This window comes from Bufo gargarizans, chromosome 1 (assembly GCF_014858855.1).
Source record: "Bufo gargarizans isolate SCDJY-AF-19 chromosome 1, ASM1485885v1, whole genome shotgun sequence".
In the NCBI taxonomy this organism is placed as follows: domain Eukaryota; kingdom Metazoa; phylum Chordata; class Amphibia; order Anura; family Bufonidae; genus Bufo; species Bufo gargarizans.
This window is the reverse complement of record NC_058080.1, coordinates 592,949,674-592,967,721: the sequence shown is the minus strand read 5'-3', so window position 1 is coordinate 592,967,721 and position 18,048 is coordinate 592,949,674. Positions and strand designations below refer to the sequence as shown.

Here is an 18,048-nt window from a genome sequence, read left to right as displayed (position 1 = left end):
CCCCCACCCGTTTCCACCCGGCTTGGTGCGGCCGCCGCGAGGGGCGGCGGAGTATTCCTGCCCCCCTCATAAGGATTTTCATTAGAGCCTTTACAATTTCACACGTATTCTGGCGTGGGCTGTGTTGATAGAGTTTATCTAGGAATATATAATGGTTTGTTGGGGTATATCAGTGGTCTCCCCAGTTACTAGCCATCAATTCTGCTCTGGGGTATTACGGCTGGCTATTTCCCTTCTCTATGGGCCCATTCCGGTAGCGTCGTTTAATCCACGTCGTTTCATGCCCTCAAAATGTGTTATTCGCGTCATTAGACTTTGCCAATCATTGATTGTTGGGGGTCTATCTTTCACCCACTGTCTCAAGATTATCACTTTGGCCAAAAGAAACCCCTTTAACCAGTATACCTGTTCATTTTTAGTGGTTTTGTTTTTATACTCAGGAGGAAGCAATCCAAGAACTGCTACTTGAATAGTCATGGGAGGACTGTTCCTGCTGTTTGCCACCATTGTCTGAAATATGCAGCCCCAGAAAGTCCTAATAGCTGGACAGTCCCACAGCATATGTACAAGCCCTGCGGCTACACAAGAACATTTAAGGCAGCTAAATTCTTGACCCTTGTTAGTGTACATTTTAGTCAACAGGCTCGGAGTAACATATAAGCGATGTATTATTTTGAATTGTATCAATCGGTGTTGTCGTGAAAGAGAGGCCTTCTTTATATTTTGATATATTTCCTGCCATTGTGAGGGGTTACATTCCCCAATATCTGTCTTCCATTTATCCACACTTTTAAATTTAGTGATAGTGCTTATTTCCTCGATGAATCTCCTATATATTAGTGAAATCTTAACTTTATTCCCTACTATGTTATAACAAAAGGATAAGAACCCCGGAGTAACTTTTATCAAGGGTGTTTTTTTGAGAGTGTATGATAGTGCATGTTGTAGTTGACAATATCTATAGTGCTCTAGTGCAGTTATTGGTGCTTGTTTTATCAATTCCCGTATTGATTTACTATTCCCTTTTGTGTATATATGTGAAAATAATGAAATACCTTTTCGAGTCCAGAATTCGTTTTCGTTAAGTGTCAAAAATTCAGTTAGGGCAGGGTTGTCCCATAAGGGGGAGAAATCCAGAATTTGAGGGGCATGGATCAATATCTTAATTTTATTCCAAACTTTCTGTAGCGCGGCTCCGATGGGGCAAAAGTAATCTGTACGTTGAAACATTCCGGATTCCAATATACTAAAAATGTTATTGGAGTGTAGTGGGCGTTGACCTAGGATATGTGATATTAATACACCATCCCCGACATTGACGCACCATTGTAATTGTGCACAGAGATAATAGATTTGAAAATGGGGCAGGCCTAGGCCCCCGTTACTTACGGCCATTCGCAGGTATTGTAGTTTGATGCGGACCCTTTTTCTGCCCCATATCAGATCATTTATCAAGCGGTCAATCAGATTGAAGACGCTATCCTCAATCCAAGTGGGGCAGGAGCTGACCGTATACAATATCCAGGGTAACAAAACCATTTTAATCAACGCAATCCTATTGATCTGCGAAAGTGGGAGTTTCTGCCACACTCTTATTTTGTCTTTTATTCTCCCCACTAAAGGGGAAATATTTAACTGATTATATTCCCTGATATTATTGCTGATTTTTATCCCGAGATAATCTAAATGATCTGTCGGGGGAATAATTCTGATCCTAAGATCGTTAGGGGGGGGCATCCGGTTCAGGGGGAAGAGTACAGACTTAGACCAGTTTATCTCATACCCAGCAATTCTGCCGAATTCCTCTGTTATCCGCATAACATTGGGGACGCTTCTCCAACCGTCATTCAGGTAGAGTAAGACGTCATCTGCATATAAGCAAATCTTATCGTCTGTCCCTCTCCCCCCGAAGCCGGATATGCCAGGTTCAGTCCGTATCCTGCAGGCAAGGGGTTCCATAAAGATTGCGAAGAGGAGAGGAGAAAGGGGGCAGCCCTGACGTGTTCCCCGCTTTAGGGAAACAGCAGGGGTAAGCACCTCATTGACTTTAATTCTAGCAGTTGTTTCACTATATAGCAGTTTAACCCATCCAATAAATTCCTGGCCCAGATTCATCCTATACATAACACGCCAGAGGAAGGGCCACTCGACACGATCGAACGCTTTAGCGGCGTCCAATGATAGTATCGAGCGGTCCTCCCCTCCGCCAATCTGGATATTAAGAAAGGTCCGCCGTATATTGGTCTGTATCTGTCGCCCAGGAATGAACCCTGTCTGGTCCACATGTATCAGGCGCGCTATTACTTTTTTTAAGCGATTGGAAAGGACTTTTGCAATTATTTTATAATCTGCATTGAGCAGTGATATTGGGCGATAGTCCTCAACTTTATTTCCCAGTTTCCCCTTTTTAAGGATCAATGTAACCGTTGCTTCGGCCAGAGACGGGGGCAGCTTTCCGCGTTTACTAGACTCATTTAGAACAAGCAACAGTCCGGGCAAGAGTATCTCCGCATGGCGCTTATAGATGCCAAATGGAAGTCCATCCGGACCCGGCGCAGAAGAACCCCGAGTCCCCTGCAGGGCCGTTTGTAATTCCTCCAATAAGATGGGGGCACACAAAGAGGCGGAATCGGAGACCGAGAGCGCCGGGATCCTGACTTGTTCCAAAAAGGCATCTATTTCGGTCACTATATCTACCGCCTCAGATCGATATAAATTATCAAAGTGATTAAAAAACTCTGCTACCATCTCCATTCCTCTTTCCAATCTACGCCCATCCCCCGTCAGTATCTGTCTAATTCTTTGGGGGGGTTTTTGATTTGCTATAATAGAAACCAATAGCTTACTCGGGGTACCCGCCTCGCAGAAATCTTTATAGCCCATGAAAAATAGTTGATTCTGTGCTTTTTCCTTCATAAAGGTAATGTAATGATCTTTGGCAGATTTTAGCTTAGTACGCGTATTCATATCATTTCGTACTCGGATACAGCCCTCCAGATATGCAATATTTGCCTCCAGCTTTTTTTGTTCGGCAGAGAAATCATTTTTTTTCGTTTTTATTCTAGAAAAATACAGCCCACGCATAAATGCCTTCATGGCATCCCAAACAAAATGAATGTGAGCTGTACCGATATTCTCTTGCCAAAATTGTGAGAGTTCTTTATCTATCCCAGCGGAATCATTTAATATAGTTAGCCAGTGTTCGTTCAATCTGAACGATCTGCTGATCCCGGTTTTTTGTCCGGTCTTCATCACCAGTAAGATCGGTGAATGGTCGGATATGCCATGGGTCTCGTATGTCATTTTTGAGATAGATTCAAGCATCTGCTCATTGGCCAAGGCCATATCGATCCTAGACATAGCGCTATACGCTTTGCTAAAGCAGGAGAACACCTGTTTGTTGCCGTAAAGCCATCGCCAGACGTCGGTTAAACCCATCTCCTCACAGAACCCGCGAAGTAGAACATGTTTATCCTGCGCACTTTTCCGGGCGGTTGAAAATCTATCCAGCGCCGGGTCGAGCACGCAGTTAAAGTCACCACATATTAATATCGGAGAGCGCTCTCTATTATGTATAAAGAGTGCCAGCTGCTTTAAAACTGTCATTGTGAACGGTGGGGGAATATACAAGAAAGCAAGGACGCACCTACTACCATTCCATTGGGCGAAGAGGAAGATATATCTCCCATCTCTATCAATCGACTGGTCTAGCAGGATAAAGTCGATGCTATGGTGTATATACACACTGATCCCTCGGGAATATGCCGAGAGACCAGAGTGAAATTGATGTCCAGCCCATCTCTTTATTAAATACTCAGGGATATTCGGTGTGGCATGCGTTTCTAATAAAGCAACTATTGCGGGGAGGTGTCGAGTAATTAAATCAAAGACCACTACCCTTTTCATTCTATCAGCCAGTCCACGCACATTCCATATCATGACTCTATTACTAGTCATCATGAATTATGGAGGAGGCGTCCGTCACCCCCCAAAGGCAGCCGCAACCAAGCCGGGGTCCCCCCCCACCCATTATCCACCCACACCCATTGATACCCACCCCCCATCAACCCCCTTACTGGTTCACTGATGCGAAGCATCGTTGTCAACCTCTTACATTTCGCCCATCCGTCCATGGGCCGCCCACCGCTATTACCCCACCCCTAGGTTGAGGGGCGTTGCTGCCACATCAACCGAGGTCCGGCGTCTAAACCCTGACAGAGTCAAGCCATTCAACGGTTTCTCTGGGGGAGTGAAAAAACATTACGGTGTCTCTATACACCACTCTTAACTTAGCGGGGTAAAGCATTGAATATTTAATATTCCCCTCACGTAATCTTTTCTTAATGTCAAAATATTCCCTACGCTTGCTTTGGGTGTCCCTAGAAAAGTCGGGGTATATCTGTATCGAATGTCCGTCAAGTGTAGTGTCAGCTAGATCTCTCTTCCGTCGGAGCACCCAGTCTCTATCACTAGAGGAGAGTATCCTAATTAGGATGGCTCGGGGGGGGCTACCCGGCGGCATCTTTTTTACAGGGATTCTATGGGCTCTCTCCACACATAGTGCGGGAGTATCTCCACCAGAACCAAGCATTTCAATTAACCATTTTTGAATAAACGCCACGGGGTTGCCCCCCTCTACCCCCTCAGGGAGGCCGACTATTCTCAGATTGTTACGTCGTGCCCTGTCCTCCATATCAGTTAGTCTTGCATTAATACGTTTATTTTCCTTATCCAATTCTACAATTTTTTTTCCCATCTGTAACTGTTCTGTTTGAACCTTAGTTAACCCGGTTTCAACAAGTGCGATGCTGGCCCTAATTTGGTTCATATCTTCTCTAATAAGAGTAAGATCCGTCTGCAGTGTCTGTACGGTGATGGAGACATCTAAAACTGATTGATTGGTGGTCTGTACCACCGATAATATATCCGTTAATTTGTTCTCGATATTATCAAATCTCGTGTGTTGCTCAGTCTGAATAGATGGATCTATCTGTGTTTCAGCCAGTTCAGGTGTTTTCTTTCCCCCCCTCTGTCTCGGTGGGGGCGATTTCAAGTATTTATCCATTCTCGTCTGTGGACTACTACTGCCACCTGCCCTGGGAGATCCCGTACCCCCGGATCTCCTGTTATATTTAGCAGGCATGTTTTCGAAGTCTATCAAACGAAAGTACAATATACAAGGTTCCAAACCCAGATGCTGTCACAACGCCACCCAATGGTGAAGATATCCCAGCGCTACCACAGCATCTGGCGCTACAACACGACAATATTGACAAAATGAAGTTTGTATACAAACTTGACGTTATAGCTATATGGGGAGAAGTGTAACTACATGAACATATACGTACATAATGGAACGTCAGTTGTTTACGTAGCAAGGAAAAAAGGAAAAAGAAAATCAACAAAATATCAAGACCTTAAACGATATCAAGCTATAATGGCGAATATCAAACATAAGTCAAAAGCACTATTAAGATTGGTGGTGCAGACAAATTCAATAGTGATCAATAATAATGTGGAGGTAGTCCATCCAATCCGACCAAACTCGACACAATCACCTCTATTGATTTTTTTTTTTTTTCCCCTTCCTTTTCCTTTCTTTTTTTTTTTTTTTTATGTGTGTTTTCTCCTTCCCCCGCTTCTTTTTTTTAACGGAAAGTATCAACTATAGGCCCCCATAGATCGTTATACGTTCCTTGTGGTGTAGGAATGCTCAATACTTATTCAGTATTGTTCAGCACGATACTGATTCAGTGTTAAACCATCATAGGGGAAACTGTGGGGGCTATTGCCGCCAAGGGATTAAATGACCAACGACAGGAGCTTGCAGGGGAACCACGTGTCAACCAGCCATGCAGTTAGCAAGTCCCCACATATCAAATGGAGTGTCGTCCCCGCCGTCACGAATTTCCTGAGGGGTTATGACAGGGCATCCCGCATCCCACACACCGTTCCAGAAAATATATGCAGGGATCCTACACCTAACTAACCCAATAACTGGTAGTTAGCAGATAGGCCGAAAATTGTACCATTCAGCCGGCGGCTATCCTTGCGCCCGTAGTTAATGTAAACAACCTGGGTTAGTAAGGGGGGTTGACAATAGGCGACTTGGCGCACGCAACACAGAGGTGATCTCACCGGTCTTCGGCAGCGGCCAACAGCCAGCATCCAGTCATCAAGTGCATCAGTGTGCACATAGCCCTTTAGACCGCAGCCATCCACCGTCGGCGATCCCAGCGTCGGCAATCCCGGCATACAGCATACAAGAAACTGCGCCCGACGACGCCTCTAGACACCTCCAGATCCACCGCCAACAAAGTCAGGTGAGTCAGGTGAGCGCCGGCACCGATCCTCAAGCCTCAGCCCGATCTTCACCTCAGTCCACGATACCAGGACGTAGCAGCAAGCAGCAAGATACGGCAGGGCACAGCAAGGCAGCAGGGCAAGCATCCGGCCATTCAGCGTCTCAACATTTTCCTGCCACGGTCAGATCTCGGCAGGGGGACGCAGAGCAGCAGCGAGGGCCAGGGCGCCGAGACGCCGAGACGAGGCGAGGAGGTGGGCGGTACCCATGCGGACGCGCGGCACGCCTACGCAGCTGCTCCGCTACGTCATACCGCTTGGCCTCCCACCTGCGAAAGGGGATTGATGGTTAGTAATATTACGAATCTTAGAAGAGAATATGGAAAAAAACAGAAAAATTTAGAAAAACATGTAATGTCAGCGACAGAATCCTTCCATATAAATAAGACGGAGAATAATAGGGAAAATATGCAAAAAGCCACACAAATATATGCTAATTTTTTACTGGATAAAGCTCAACAGAATCTCTTCTTTAAAGGGCAAAAATACTTTACAGAGTCTGGGCGACCCGGTAAGCTCCTCTCTAGAGTAATCTCCAATCAACAACCCAAAAAACATATAGACAAGGTTCGAGTGAGGGATGGTAGGATAGTTACTGGACAGGGTCCGGTGGAGAAGGCCTTTTTTGATTATTTTCTTGATCTGTATAAGGCTGATTCTAATATTACAGACGATAAGATAGATTTATATCTAGATAGGATCAACTTCTCAACTATCACTGAGACGCAAAAGAAAGCATTAGAATTGGAGGTCTCAATTCAGGAACTTGAGGGAGCTATTAAATTATGTTCAGCCAATTCTACTCCTGGTTCAGACGGCCTTCCATATGAACTTTATAGTAAATATGGGGACTGTATTTTTCCTAGATTACTGGAGGTTTTTACTGAATCAATGGAGGATGGGATGTTGCCAGATTCAATGATGGAGGCTACAGTGATACTAATTCCAAAAAAAGGCAAGGACCCTCTAGATTTAGAATCTTATAGACCAATCTCACTGCTTAATGCAGATGTAAAGCTTTTGGCGAGGGTCCTTGCTACAAGGCTTTCTGGGGTTATCTCCTCCATAGTCCATCCGGATCAGAGCGGTTTTATTAAAAACAAGGGTACACATCATAATTTACATCGGCTATTTTCTAATATCCAGGCCCCTGGGGGGACCGCCCGCTCCATCCTGTCATTGGATGCCTCTAAGGCCTTTGACAGGGTGGAGTGGCGTTTTCTCTGGAAGGTTCTTGTTAGGATGGGCTTTGGAGAGAGGTTTATACGCACTCTTAGGTTGTTGTATGGATCTCCAAGGGCTAAATTGAGTCTTAATGGAATCTTGAGTGGTAGTATCGAGCTAAACAGAGGCACCCGTCAGGGTTGCCCATTATCTCCCTTATTATTTGATATATATATCGAACCCCTTGCGATGGCCATCAGGCAGGACGATAAGGTCAAAGGATTTGGTACGTTAGGAACACAAGACCGTATCTCATTATATGCAGATGATATTCTGTTTTTTATAGATCATACGGAAACCACTCTCCCTAGGATTATTCAAATGGTTAAATTATTTGGTGAGGTGTCTGGTCTTCTTATAAACTGGGCTAAGACCAGCTTGCTCCCAATAGACCCCCTGCCACAGAAAGAGGTTCCTGCTACACGGTTGGATATTGTTGATACTTTTCAATATTTGGGTTTGACTATATCGCCTCGGGTCGAAAATTTTGTAGAACTCAATCTGATCCCCATAATGGTAAAGATCAGAGCTAAAATAGGAATCTGGTTGAAACTTCCCTTATCTAGAGCTGATCGAGTTTCACTAGTTAAAATGGTGATACTACCACAATTTCTTTATGTGCTCAGGAATACACCTATTTGGATACAAGATAAACATTTTAAACTTATGGAGAGACTAATTAATGATCTAATATGGGGAAGAAAGCGAGTTCGAATTAAGCTGGAGTACCTGTATAGATCAGTGGAGTGCGGGGGTTTAAATCTCCCCTATTTTAAGGGGTACTTTATTGCAGCCCAGCTACTGAGATGCTACGAATCAGAGCATAGCGCACTTCTGGGGAAGTTGGTAACTAGTCACGCTCATAATAATATTTTTTCCTTGTTGGAATCTGGGCTATTGAAGAGTTATGAGCAAGGCTATAGAGAGACTATAAAACTACTCCTTAAGGTGTGGGCTACAACTAGGACATGGTTGAAGGTTAAGGGTTCACTCACATTTACGCCTCTTTGGCATAATTTGTATTTACAAAGGCTGGATGAAATTGCAGCCGACACATTTTGGCAGAAAAATAAAATTTTATATATTTCACAGGTAGTTAAAGATAGAGAAATTAAACCCTATACAGAAATGACACAAAATATAAAAAATTTTTCATGGTTTAGGTATTTCCAATTGCGTTCTGTATTATCAAGTTTGGATGATAAGCGGATGTTGGATATAGATAATTTATCCTTTTTGAATGATTGGGTAGGGGGTACACTTTCTAGAATAAAAATTTCAAATATATATAAGTTATTACTTAAGGTACGGTTTAGTGATATACACTCACCAGGACAAAAATTGTGGGAGGTGGATTGTCCGAATTTACAAATAGAAGGGTGGGAGAATATTTTTGGGAATTTAACTTCACTATCCCAGAACTTTAACCATGTTCTAATACAATTTTATATCTGCCACAGATTATATATTACTCCATTGTGGATGAACAAATGTGGGTTAAGAGACACGTCCAACTGTCCCAAATGTGATACTGTTGGAGCAGATTTCCTCCATATGATATGGACCTGTCCAGAATTTATAAACTACTGGAATGGTATCAATAACTGTATTATGTGTAAACTAAAAATTCGAATTCCTTTTGAACCACAAGTATTTGTTCTTAATGATCTCTCCAAACTAAAAAATCATAACCATCAAAAGATTTTTTTGAGCAGAATATTGATGCTGGCTAGAGTTTTGATCAGCCGGACCTGGTTTGCCCGATCCACTCCAGACATAAACACATGGATAAATTTAATTGATAAAGTAAAGAACTATGAAAAAATTCTATATAGACGGAGGGAAAACGAATACCAATGGAGTAGGATATGGGGTGGTTGGAGGTTTGGTTAGCTGAGATCAGGTTGTTTCATATATAGGGGTCCTACTTTGACGCACCACAAATTGGGAGGGAGGGAGGGGAGGGTTTTCTTTTCTTTTCTATAAATACTATGAAAAGATGAGCGGAATATATTTATATATAACTATTTGGGTCACTAAGAATTGAGAGATTGTAAAAAAATTCTTTTTTTATTGTAAATGTTTTGTAGTTTTCCCAATAAAAAAAAAATAAAAAAAATAAAAAAATAAAAAAAGAGACCGGGAACTATGCGATCAAGAGGCGAAGGTGTTAACTTTTTTATTTTATTTTTAACCCCTCCAGCACTATTATACTATGCATTCTGTATTCAGAATGCTATTATTTTCCCTTATAACCATGTTATAAGGGAAAATAATACAGTGAATAGACTGTCACCTAGCAACCATGCATGAAAATCGCACCACATCCGCACTTGCTTGCGGATGCTACGCAATTTTCACGCAACCCCATTCAGTTCTATAGGGCCAGCGTTACGTGAAAAACGCAGAATATAGAACATGCTGCGATTTTCACTCAACGCACAAGTGATGCGTGAAAATCACCGCTCATGTGCACAGCCCCATAGAAATAAATGGGTCAGAATTCAGTGCGGGTGCAATACGTTCACCTCACGCATCGCACCCGCACGGTAAACTCGCCCGTGTGAAAAGGGCCTAACTGCACTGGGATTTCCCACCCTAATTATCTTAACTGTATCTTTTCTGATTTAAATTTCGTTCATGTATTTGTTTTCTCCCAAATTTAAAATTCTTTCAGCATTATCCGAGGTTCTTGGATATTTACTGGAGAAGGTTAAGGGGAGGAGGCTTTTAAATCTTTGTTCTCCACATTTGCTTCCTGTCCCTGGGAGGCGGGTAATTATCATCTTGCATCACAAAAAGTGTAATGGCAAGCGATCAAAAAGTCATATGCACCCAAAAATAGTGCCAATCAAACCGTCCTCTCATCCAGCAAAAATAATATCCTACCTAAGACAATCGCCCAAAAAATAAACAAAAATAGGGCTCTCAGAAAATGGCAACACAAAAACAAGATTTTATTCTGTTGAAAAAGGATTTTGTTGTGTAAAACTTACCTAATGTCTATAATTTTTATTTTTGTTATCGCTGAGTCTGTAACAACCTGCTCTATAAAAATATCACATAATATGCCCCCTCAGGTGAATGCTGTAAAAAAAAAATAAACTAACAAAAACTATGCCAAAACAGCAATTTTTTTTTTTTTCACCTTGCCTCACAAAATGTTTAATACCAAGCGATCAAAAAGTCTTATGTAGACCAAAATGCTACCAGTCACCTCATCCCGCAAAAAATGAGCCCCCACATAAGACAATCACTTAAAAAATAAAAACAAATGGCACCCCTAAACCTATCCATCAAAATCTGCGCTGCAAAAGCCATATGGCGCTCCTTCCTTTCTGAGTCCTGCCATGTGCCCCCACAGTAGTTCACCACCACATACGGGGTGTTGCTGTATTCAGGAGAACATGGGTATTAAATTATGGGGTGCTTTTTCTCCTGTTACCCCTTGTGCAAATTTTAAATTTGGGAAGAATATTGGAAGAAACAAAAGTTTGCATTTTTACAGCCAAGTGTTTCCAAATTCTGTTAAACCGCTTAGGGGGTCAACGTGCTCAGTACCCCCCCCCCCCCTTCCCCCCTTAATATAATCTTTAAGGGGTATAGTTTTCAAAATGGGGTCCCTTTTTTGAGGGTTTCCACTAGGGGTGGGCGATATAGACTATATGCGATTATAAACGATATAAATTTGGCCAACTATATTGCCATATCGCGGTAGAACATGGCATGCACCGCTCTCGGCACGCACCATGTTCTCATGAGCCAGCACAGTGGAGAAGAAGGGAGTCCCTTCCTCCCCCACTGTGTGCGGCTTCCGCTGACCACCAATGAGAACAGACTAGAAGGAGGGGAGGGACTGTGGCCACTGCTCCACCAATGAATATAGTTAATATGCCTGAATACAAACGTAGCCTGCATGTGCCTGCCATATCCCATACCTGGCCTCTATTACTGCGTACCGTGATCTGCCGCAATTAACCCCTGAGGTCTGATATATATCGCACATGCTTAAAATTATATTGCAATATAGATTTTAGGCCATATCGCCCACCCCTAGTTTCCACTGTAGGGGTACGCCAGGGTCTCTTTTCAAATTACAAAATGGTGCCTAAAAACCATTCTAGAGAAATCTGCCTCCAAAATCCATATGGTACTCCTTTCCTTCTGACCACTGCCACGTGCCCATAGAGCAGTTTACGGCCAGATATGGGGTATTTCTGTAAACTGCAGAATCAGAGTAATATAATATGAAGCTGCTCAGTTGTCACCTGGCCATGTCCAGCACATGCTTAGAACAGCCTTTCCCCATAAAAGTACCCCCAAGGCTAGATATAGATAGAGAGAGATATATATATATATATATATATATATCTATATCTATATCTATATCTATATCTAGCCTTGGGGGGTACTTTTATGGAGAAAGGCTGTTCTAAGCATGTGCTGGACATGGCCAGGTGACAACTGAGCAGCTTCATCTTGAGTTTGTTTGTGGTGGTATGTCTGTGGATTGCCAAGTGACTTGCTTAAAGGCTATGTACGCCTTTGGGGACAATTTTACTCATTTGGGGCTAAAAATCATTTTTTCATTTGGTCTTTATTAAAACTATTGAGACATTCTGTCACAAAGTGTTAACTGTTTAACTGTCATACATGTTGGATTTCTCCTATTCAAGACACTTGCACGCTCCAACGAGCGGAGCAAGCATGTGTATGTGGGATCAGAAGAGACAGTGTGTTTGAAAATGCTAAATTACCGTTTTTAAGGTCTTCAATAACTTTTTTTTTTTCTTTTTTTTTTCTTTTTTCTCCCTCAATAAAGCTGCTAAAAATTGGGCAAGATGTTGAGCTTTTGCTCAGGACAACTGTTATCCAAGGTATTCACACCGATTCGAAGACAATAGGTAAGAGTTCCTTTGCAATTCTACAGCCTACATTGCGTATTTTATGCAGAATACACTACAAAGTAATGTGCAATGTAACTAAATGGGGTTGTAACAATGCTGTACACATACAGTACAAATCTGCAGTAGATTTCTGGCAGACTGCGGATTCTCGGGTCAATAGGTTCTGTCTTGAGGTTCTGTGTATTACAGCAGAAGCGAAATTAGATTTTCTGGCCAAAAAGACATAACTAACTTTATCTGGTTTCCATTTTGATCCAGTTCTACAGCCAAGGGAAGAGGTCCTCCTAGACAATATTCCGTATTGTGATGCACCAAAGAAGTGACACTACCTCTATTGGGTTTTAACCATTTTATCACCAGTTTTTTGTTTGACCTCCATTCATATGGGAAAGATCTTGTTTTGTAACACAGAAAGGAAAAAATGGTACATTTGATTTGGTAAGAAAAATAACTTTTATTAGCTTTTATGTGCATGTAATGCTCACGTGTTAAGAACAAACTTTTTTAATTTTTTTTTTATCACCAAAAACATTCAGTAAATTATTGTATTGTGAATAAAGTATTTTACTTCAGACCTGTTTTTCATTAATTTTGTACTGTTACCTGTTCTTCTATCGTGAGAAACCAAGCATGATCTGATCTTGTGAAGGTTGGCATTTACGTGATATGCCAGACTATTGGTGCATTGCAAAGGCTCAGGAGCTTAGCTCATGCCATCGGCAGCAGATGTGAGCTGTAACATAAAGCTGACACCCTGGGACGTTTACTCCCATAGATGCCCCCGTCAGTAGTGACTGCAGCAAGACTTAATAGGAGTCCTTTTTGACTTGGGCTGACTAAAAGAAAACAGTGAAAAAAATAATAATCACATCACTTCTTTCCGATTTTAAAGTTATTCATCATGTAAAAAAAATGACATATTTGGTATCACTGCATCTGTACCGACCCATACTATAAACAGTGGCGTACCTACCATATAGTCAGACCACACAGCTGCTATGGGGCCCGTGAGGAGGGGGGGCCCGCAGTGAAGGAGAGTCCCCGCCCCGTCTATCTTCCTAACTGTCTCCTGTCTGCTAGCTCTGCCTGTTAGCTCCATCACGCCTGATTCCTCTGGATTGCCACAACCCCACCAGTAATGAAGTAAGTGACCACTTATAGGTGAGGACAGTGCAGAGGTGTGTGTGTGTGTGTGTGGAGGGGGGGGGGGGGGGTCACTCAGCTTTCCCAGGCTATTCCTCTGCACATATGCCATTCAGAATAGGAGGAAAGCTGGGTGCTATTATGTAATGTGACTCAGCTTTGCCTGATGTCCTGCATGGCACAAGTGCAGGAGGCATGAGAAGATATGAGGGTAGGTGGGAGTTGTTACTCCGCTTTTTCAGACTATTCTTATGTCTATCCACATGTGCCATGCAGGACAGCAGAAAAGCTGGGTGCTATTACATCATGCATTGTCACACAGATTTCCTGCAAGGCATAAATGCAGATAATAAGAACATGGAAAGGCAGGGGGGAGAGGGTCACTCAGCTTTCCCAGAGACTCCTGTCTCTGCACATGTGTCATGCAGGATAGCAAGTAATGTCAGTGTCTCCCAGCTGTCCTGCATGACACAGAGGATGGGGGAAGGGGGGCACTCACTTCCTCAAACTTTTCTTATGTGCATATGCCATGCTGGATAGCAGGAAGCTTGGGTGGTATTACATCATGTAATGCCCCAGATTCTTGTCAATATATGCTGAACACCGCTAGGAACCTACCAGATCACATTCACTATAATGGGTTTGTTGGGTTCCAGCATGAGTACTGCTATTTTGTAGAACAAAAAACTGCTGCACGAGGTGGGGCAGGGGAGAAGTTAGGGAGGGTAGTGAGAGGGACTAGGAACTGGCATGGGGGCCCAATTATTTCTGTGTACGCCCCTGACTATAAAACAAATTATTTATCCTGCACAGTAAGCAAAGTAATAAAATTAAAAAGCTATGCCAGTATTGTTTTTGTTTACCATGTCTCTAAAAAATGGAATAAGACCTCATCACCACGACGGCCACTAGGAGATTGACCCCTGACCTCTGTAGGGGCAGGAACAGAGAGAGGGTTTAAATCCCAAAACCCCCGCCCTCCTCCCAGCATCAGTGTTTCCTGTCCCTACAGAGGACAGAGAGAGAGAGAGAGAGAGAGTCTCCCTGTGGGGAGATGAAAGTGATGGACGCCAAACACCTTACCTGGTGTTTCCCCTGCGGTCTGCGTACTAATGCTGGGCAGGGGTGAAGGAGGGAGGCTTCGCTCCATTATTATATGTGAGCCTGCTCCCGGGCCGCGGTCTCCCGCCGGGTGCGTGCCTAAGCGCTTCAGGTAAAGCGGCAGACGTCACTTCCGGTGGACGAAGGAAGTGACGTCTTTTAGGATGTGTCTCCTTTTTTTAATACACTGTACCAGGTTGCTTGTTTCCTCCTCCTCCACCTCTCTGGCTTGGGGCTGACATGCTCTATATCCCTGTGTATGTTAAGCATAGATGATTGGGGTTATTCTTCCCAGGTCCCTAAGGAGGCTCAGAAAAAGGTCAGGAAGCCGGCTAACTGTGTCCTGTCTTAAATGACTTCCGGATGACTACCGCAAGAGATTATGCAAAAACTGTATCTCTAGCGTTATTTGTGAAGAACAGCCCTCTTTTTTTGACGAGTTGAGATCCATGATACATGAGGAAGTAAAATCCTCCTTATCCCAATTTTCCTCCTTACCCAGGGACCCACCTCCACCTAAAAAACAGAGGGGACCATCTCTTTATCAGATTCGGAGGAGATAGCGGAAAATGCTTCATCCTCCAGAGCCTGGGAGGACGAGGAGGCCTCCTCTGATATTGAAACTTCCGAATCGGACAGGAGATTTTGTTTTTCCTTGGACAAAATGCCAGACTTACTAAGGGCAGTCCGGGCCACCATGGGGGTAGAAGAAGCTCCAAAAGCCCACTCCGTACAGGTTGAGATGTTCGGGAGACTCCGGGTTAAAAAAAAAACAGGGTCTTCCCGATCATAAAAAACATACGAGATATGGTGCTTGATGAATGGTCCAATCCAGAAAAGCACTTGGGGGTGTCCAGGTCCTTCAGGAGCCGTCTATTGTTTGACCCTAACGAAGGCAAAATTTTCAATGAAACACCAAAAATTGATGTTCAAGTGGCAAAGGTCAATAAAAAGACATGCCTTGCCCTTCGAGGACTCCTCCCAGCTACGCGACCCCATGAATAGGAGGCGGATAGTCTTTTTAAAAAAAATCCTGGGAAGCCGCTATGTTTAATTTAAAAGCGAATATTGCTGCCACCTCGGTGGCAAGGTCCATGGGATTGTGGCTAAATGAATTGGAGTCTCACATTGGGGACAACACCCCCCGGGAAGAAATCTTAAGATCCCTCCCCTTACTGAAGTCCGCCACGGCATTCATGGCAGATGCCTCCAGCAGAATCTGTCAGATTTGCTGCTAAAGACACCGGCCTCTCCAACGCGGCCCTCTGGGCTCTGTGGATGAAGAGCTGGTCAGGAGACAACACTTCAAAGTTGAAGTTATGCTCCATTCCGTTCTCAGGAGAATGTCTTCGGGCCTGTCCTGGACCGTATCTTAGAGAAGGCTGCGAATAAGAAAAAGGGCTTCCCGGAGGAAAGACCCTATAAAAGGAAATATCCCTTTCGTGCCCCCACCAGCCAGAACAAATCTTATAGGGATAAAGGAAAGTCAGGACCATGGAGCTATCCGAAAGGCGGCAAGGGTAGAAGTACCCCTTCCTCCTCTCAAAACAAATCTTCAGATAAACAATGACGCCAGAGTCGGGGGGAGATTGAAGAATTTTCTGGCTCCTTGGGAGTCCATTACCCCGAACCCTTGGGTCCGGGACATCATAAGATTCGGATACCAAATCGAATTTTCTTCATCTCCCCCAGATCGCTTCATTGTTACCAACCTGAGCTCCCCCAACATACGCAAGAAGATTCTGCAGGGAATTCAGAGCCTTCTGGAAATGGATGTGATAGTTCAGGTTCCATCAACACAGCTAGGACAGGGGTTCTACTCGAATCTCTTCCTGGTAGAAAAGAAAGAAGGCTCATTCCGGACTATTATACATCTAAAGGCCCTGAACAAATTTATAATATATTAAAAATTCAGGATGGAATCCCTAAAATCCTTGATTCCTTTAATAGGGAGAGATGCTCTGATGTGTTCAGTAGATCTACGGGATGCTTACTACCACGTCCCAGTCCATCCAAATTCTCAGAAGTTTTTGAGATTGGCCATCCAAGACCACAGGGGAATAACTTTTCACTTCCAGTTTACAGGCCCTTCCCTTTGGGATATCATCTGCTCCCAGAATCTTCACGAAACTGGTGTTCGAAATGGTGGCCTTCCTGAGGCTCAAGGGACTGGTGATTATTCTATACCTGGACGATTTCCTCCTGATTGGAAATTCAGAGAGCCAACTCGGAACAGACTTACTAACCTTCCTGTCTCTCATCCAAGATCTAGGGTGGTTGGTGAACCAGAAGAAATCAAATCTTCTACCCTCCAGCACAATCCAGTTTTTAGGGGTCGTCCTGGATTCCCGGGTTCAACATACCTTTCTCCCACCAGACAAAGTCAGCAACCTCCAGTTGAAAGTCTGACGGTTTCAGAACAGGAGGTCTTGCCCCATAAGGGAAGCCATGAGTCTTCTGGGTCTTCTCTCGTCCTGCATTCCGTCTGTCCTATGGAGCCAATCCCACTTTCGATCTCTCCAGTCTTGGCTTCTCAGAATTTGGAACAGGCAGCAGTCTTCTTTGGATCACAAGGTGCTGATCCTTCCAGCGGTGAAGGACTCCCTAGACTCCGTGGAAGAGCACAAACAACCTGTCCTTAGGAGTTCCCTGGGAGAAGACTCCCTACATACAAGTGCTTACAGACGCAAGCGAAAAAGGATGGGGGGCGAAAGTGGGAGATCATTTCTTTCAGGGTTCCTGGATGCCAATAACCCGCTCTCAATCTTCCATCTTCAGAGAACTGAAAGCGGTTTGGAAAGCTCTGAAAGCCGCAGAGTACCTACTCGAGGGCCGGCATGTAAAAATTCTTTCCGACAATACTACGACGGTAGCATACCTCTCTCACCAAGGAGGGACGAGATCAGAGAAGCTGATGTCTGTGGCAAGGAAGATCTTCAATTGGGCGGAGTCCCACGTAAGATCCATCTCCGCGATTCACTTAAAAGGAGCACTGAATGTGGAAGCGGACTATCTCAGTCGCCAGTTAATAGACCACACCAAATGGTCTCTAAACCAGGACGTGTTTCAGACACTAGTATAAAGATGGGGCACCCCACAAGTGGACCTGTTCGCCTCCAAGAGGAACACAAAAGTACCAACGTTCTGTTCCTTGAACCCACGGGACAACCCTTGGGCGCTGGACGCGATACAATGGGACTGGGACCTCTGTTATGCATTCCCACCCCTGCCTCTACTTCCCAGATAATTCAGGAAGCTCAACCGAGAGGATACAACTCTAATACTAATAGCCCCTTATTGGCCGTAGAGG

At 43.9% G+C, this 18,048-nt stretch overlaps 1 protein-coding gene across 1 annotated transcript in view; it reads left to right on the top strand.

The window, feature by feature from the left end:
* The window catches only part of LYRM7 (LYR motif containing 7), a 32,226-nt gene extending 19,154 nt beyond the window's left edge, over positions 1-13,072 (top strand). The window contains exons 4-5 of the mRNA XM_044275855.1: positions 12,410-12,491; positions 12,753-13,072. Of these exons, the coding sequence (XP_044131790.1) occupies positions 12,410-12,491; positions 12,753-12,817 (147 nt within the window). The 3' untranslated portion in view covers positions 12,818-13,072. The remainder of the gene's footprint in view (positions 1-12,409; positions 12,492-12,752) is intronic.
* Positions 13,073-18,048: the final 4,976 nt, after the last annotated feature.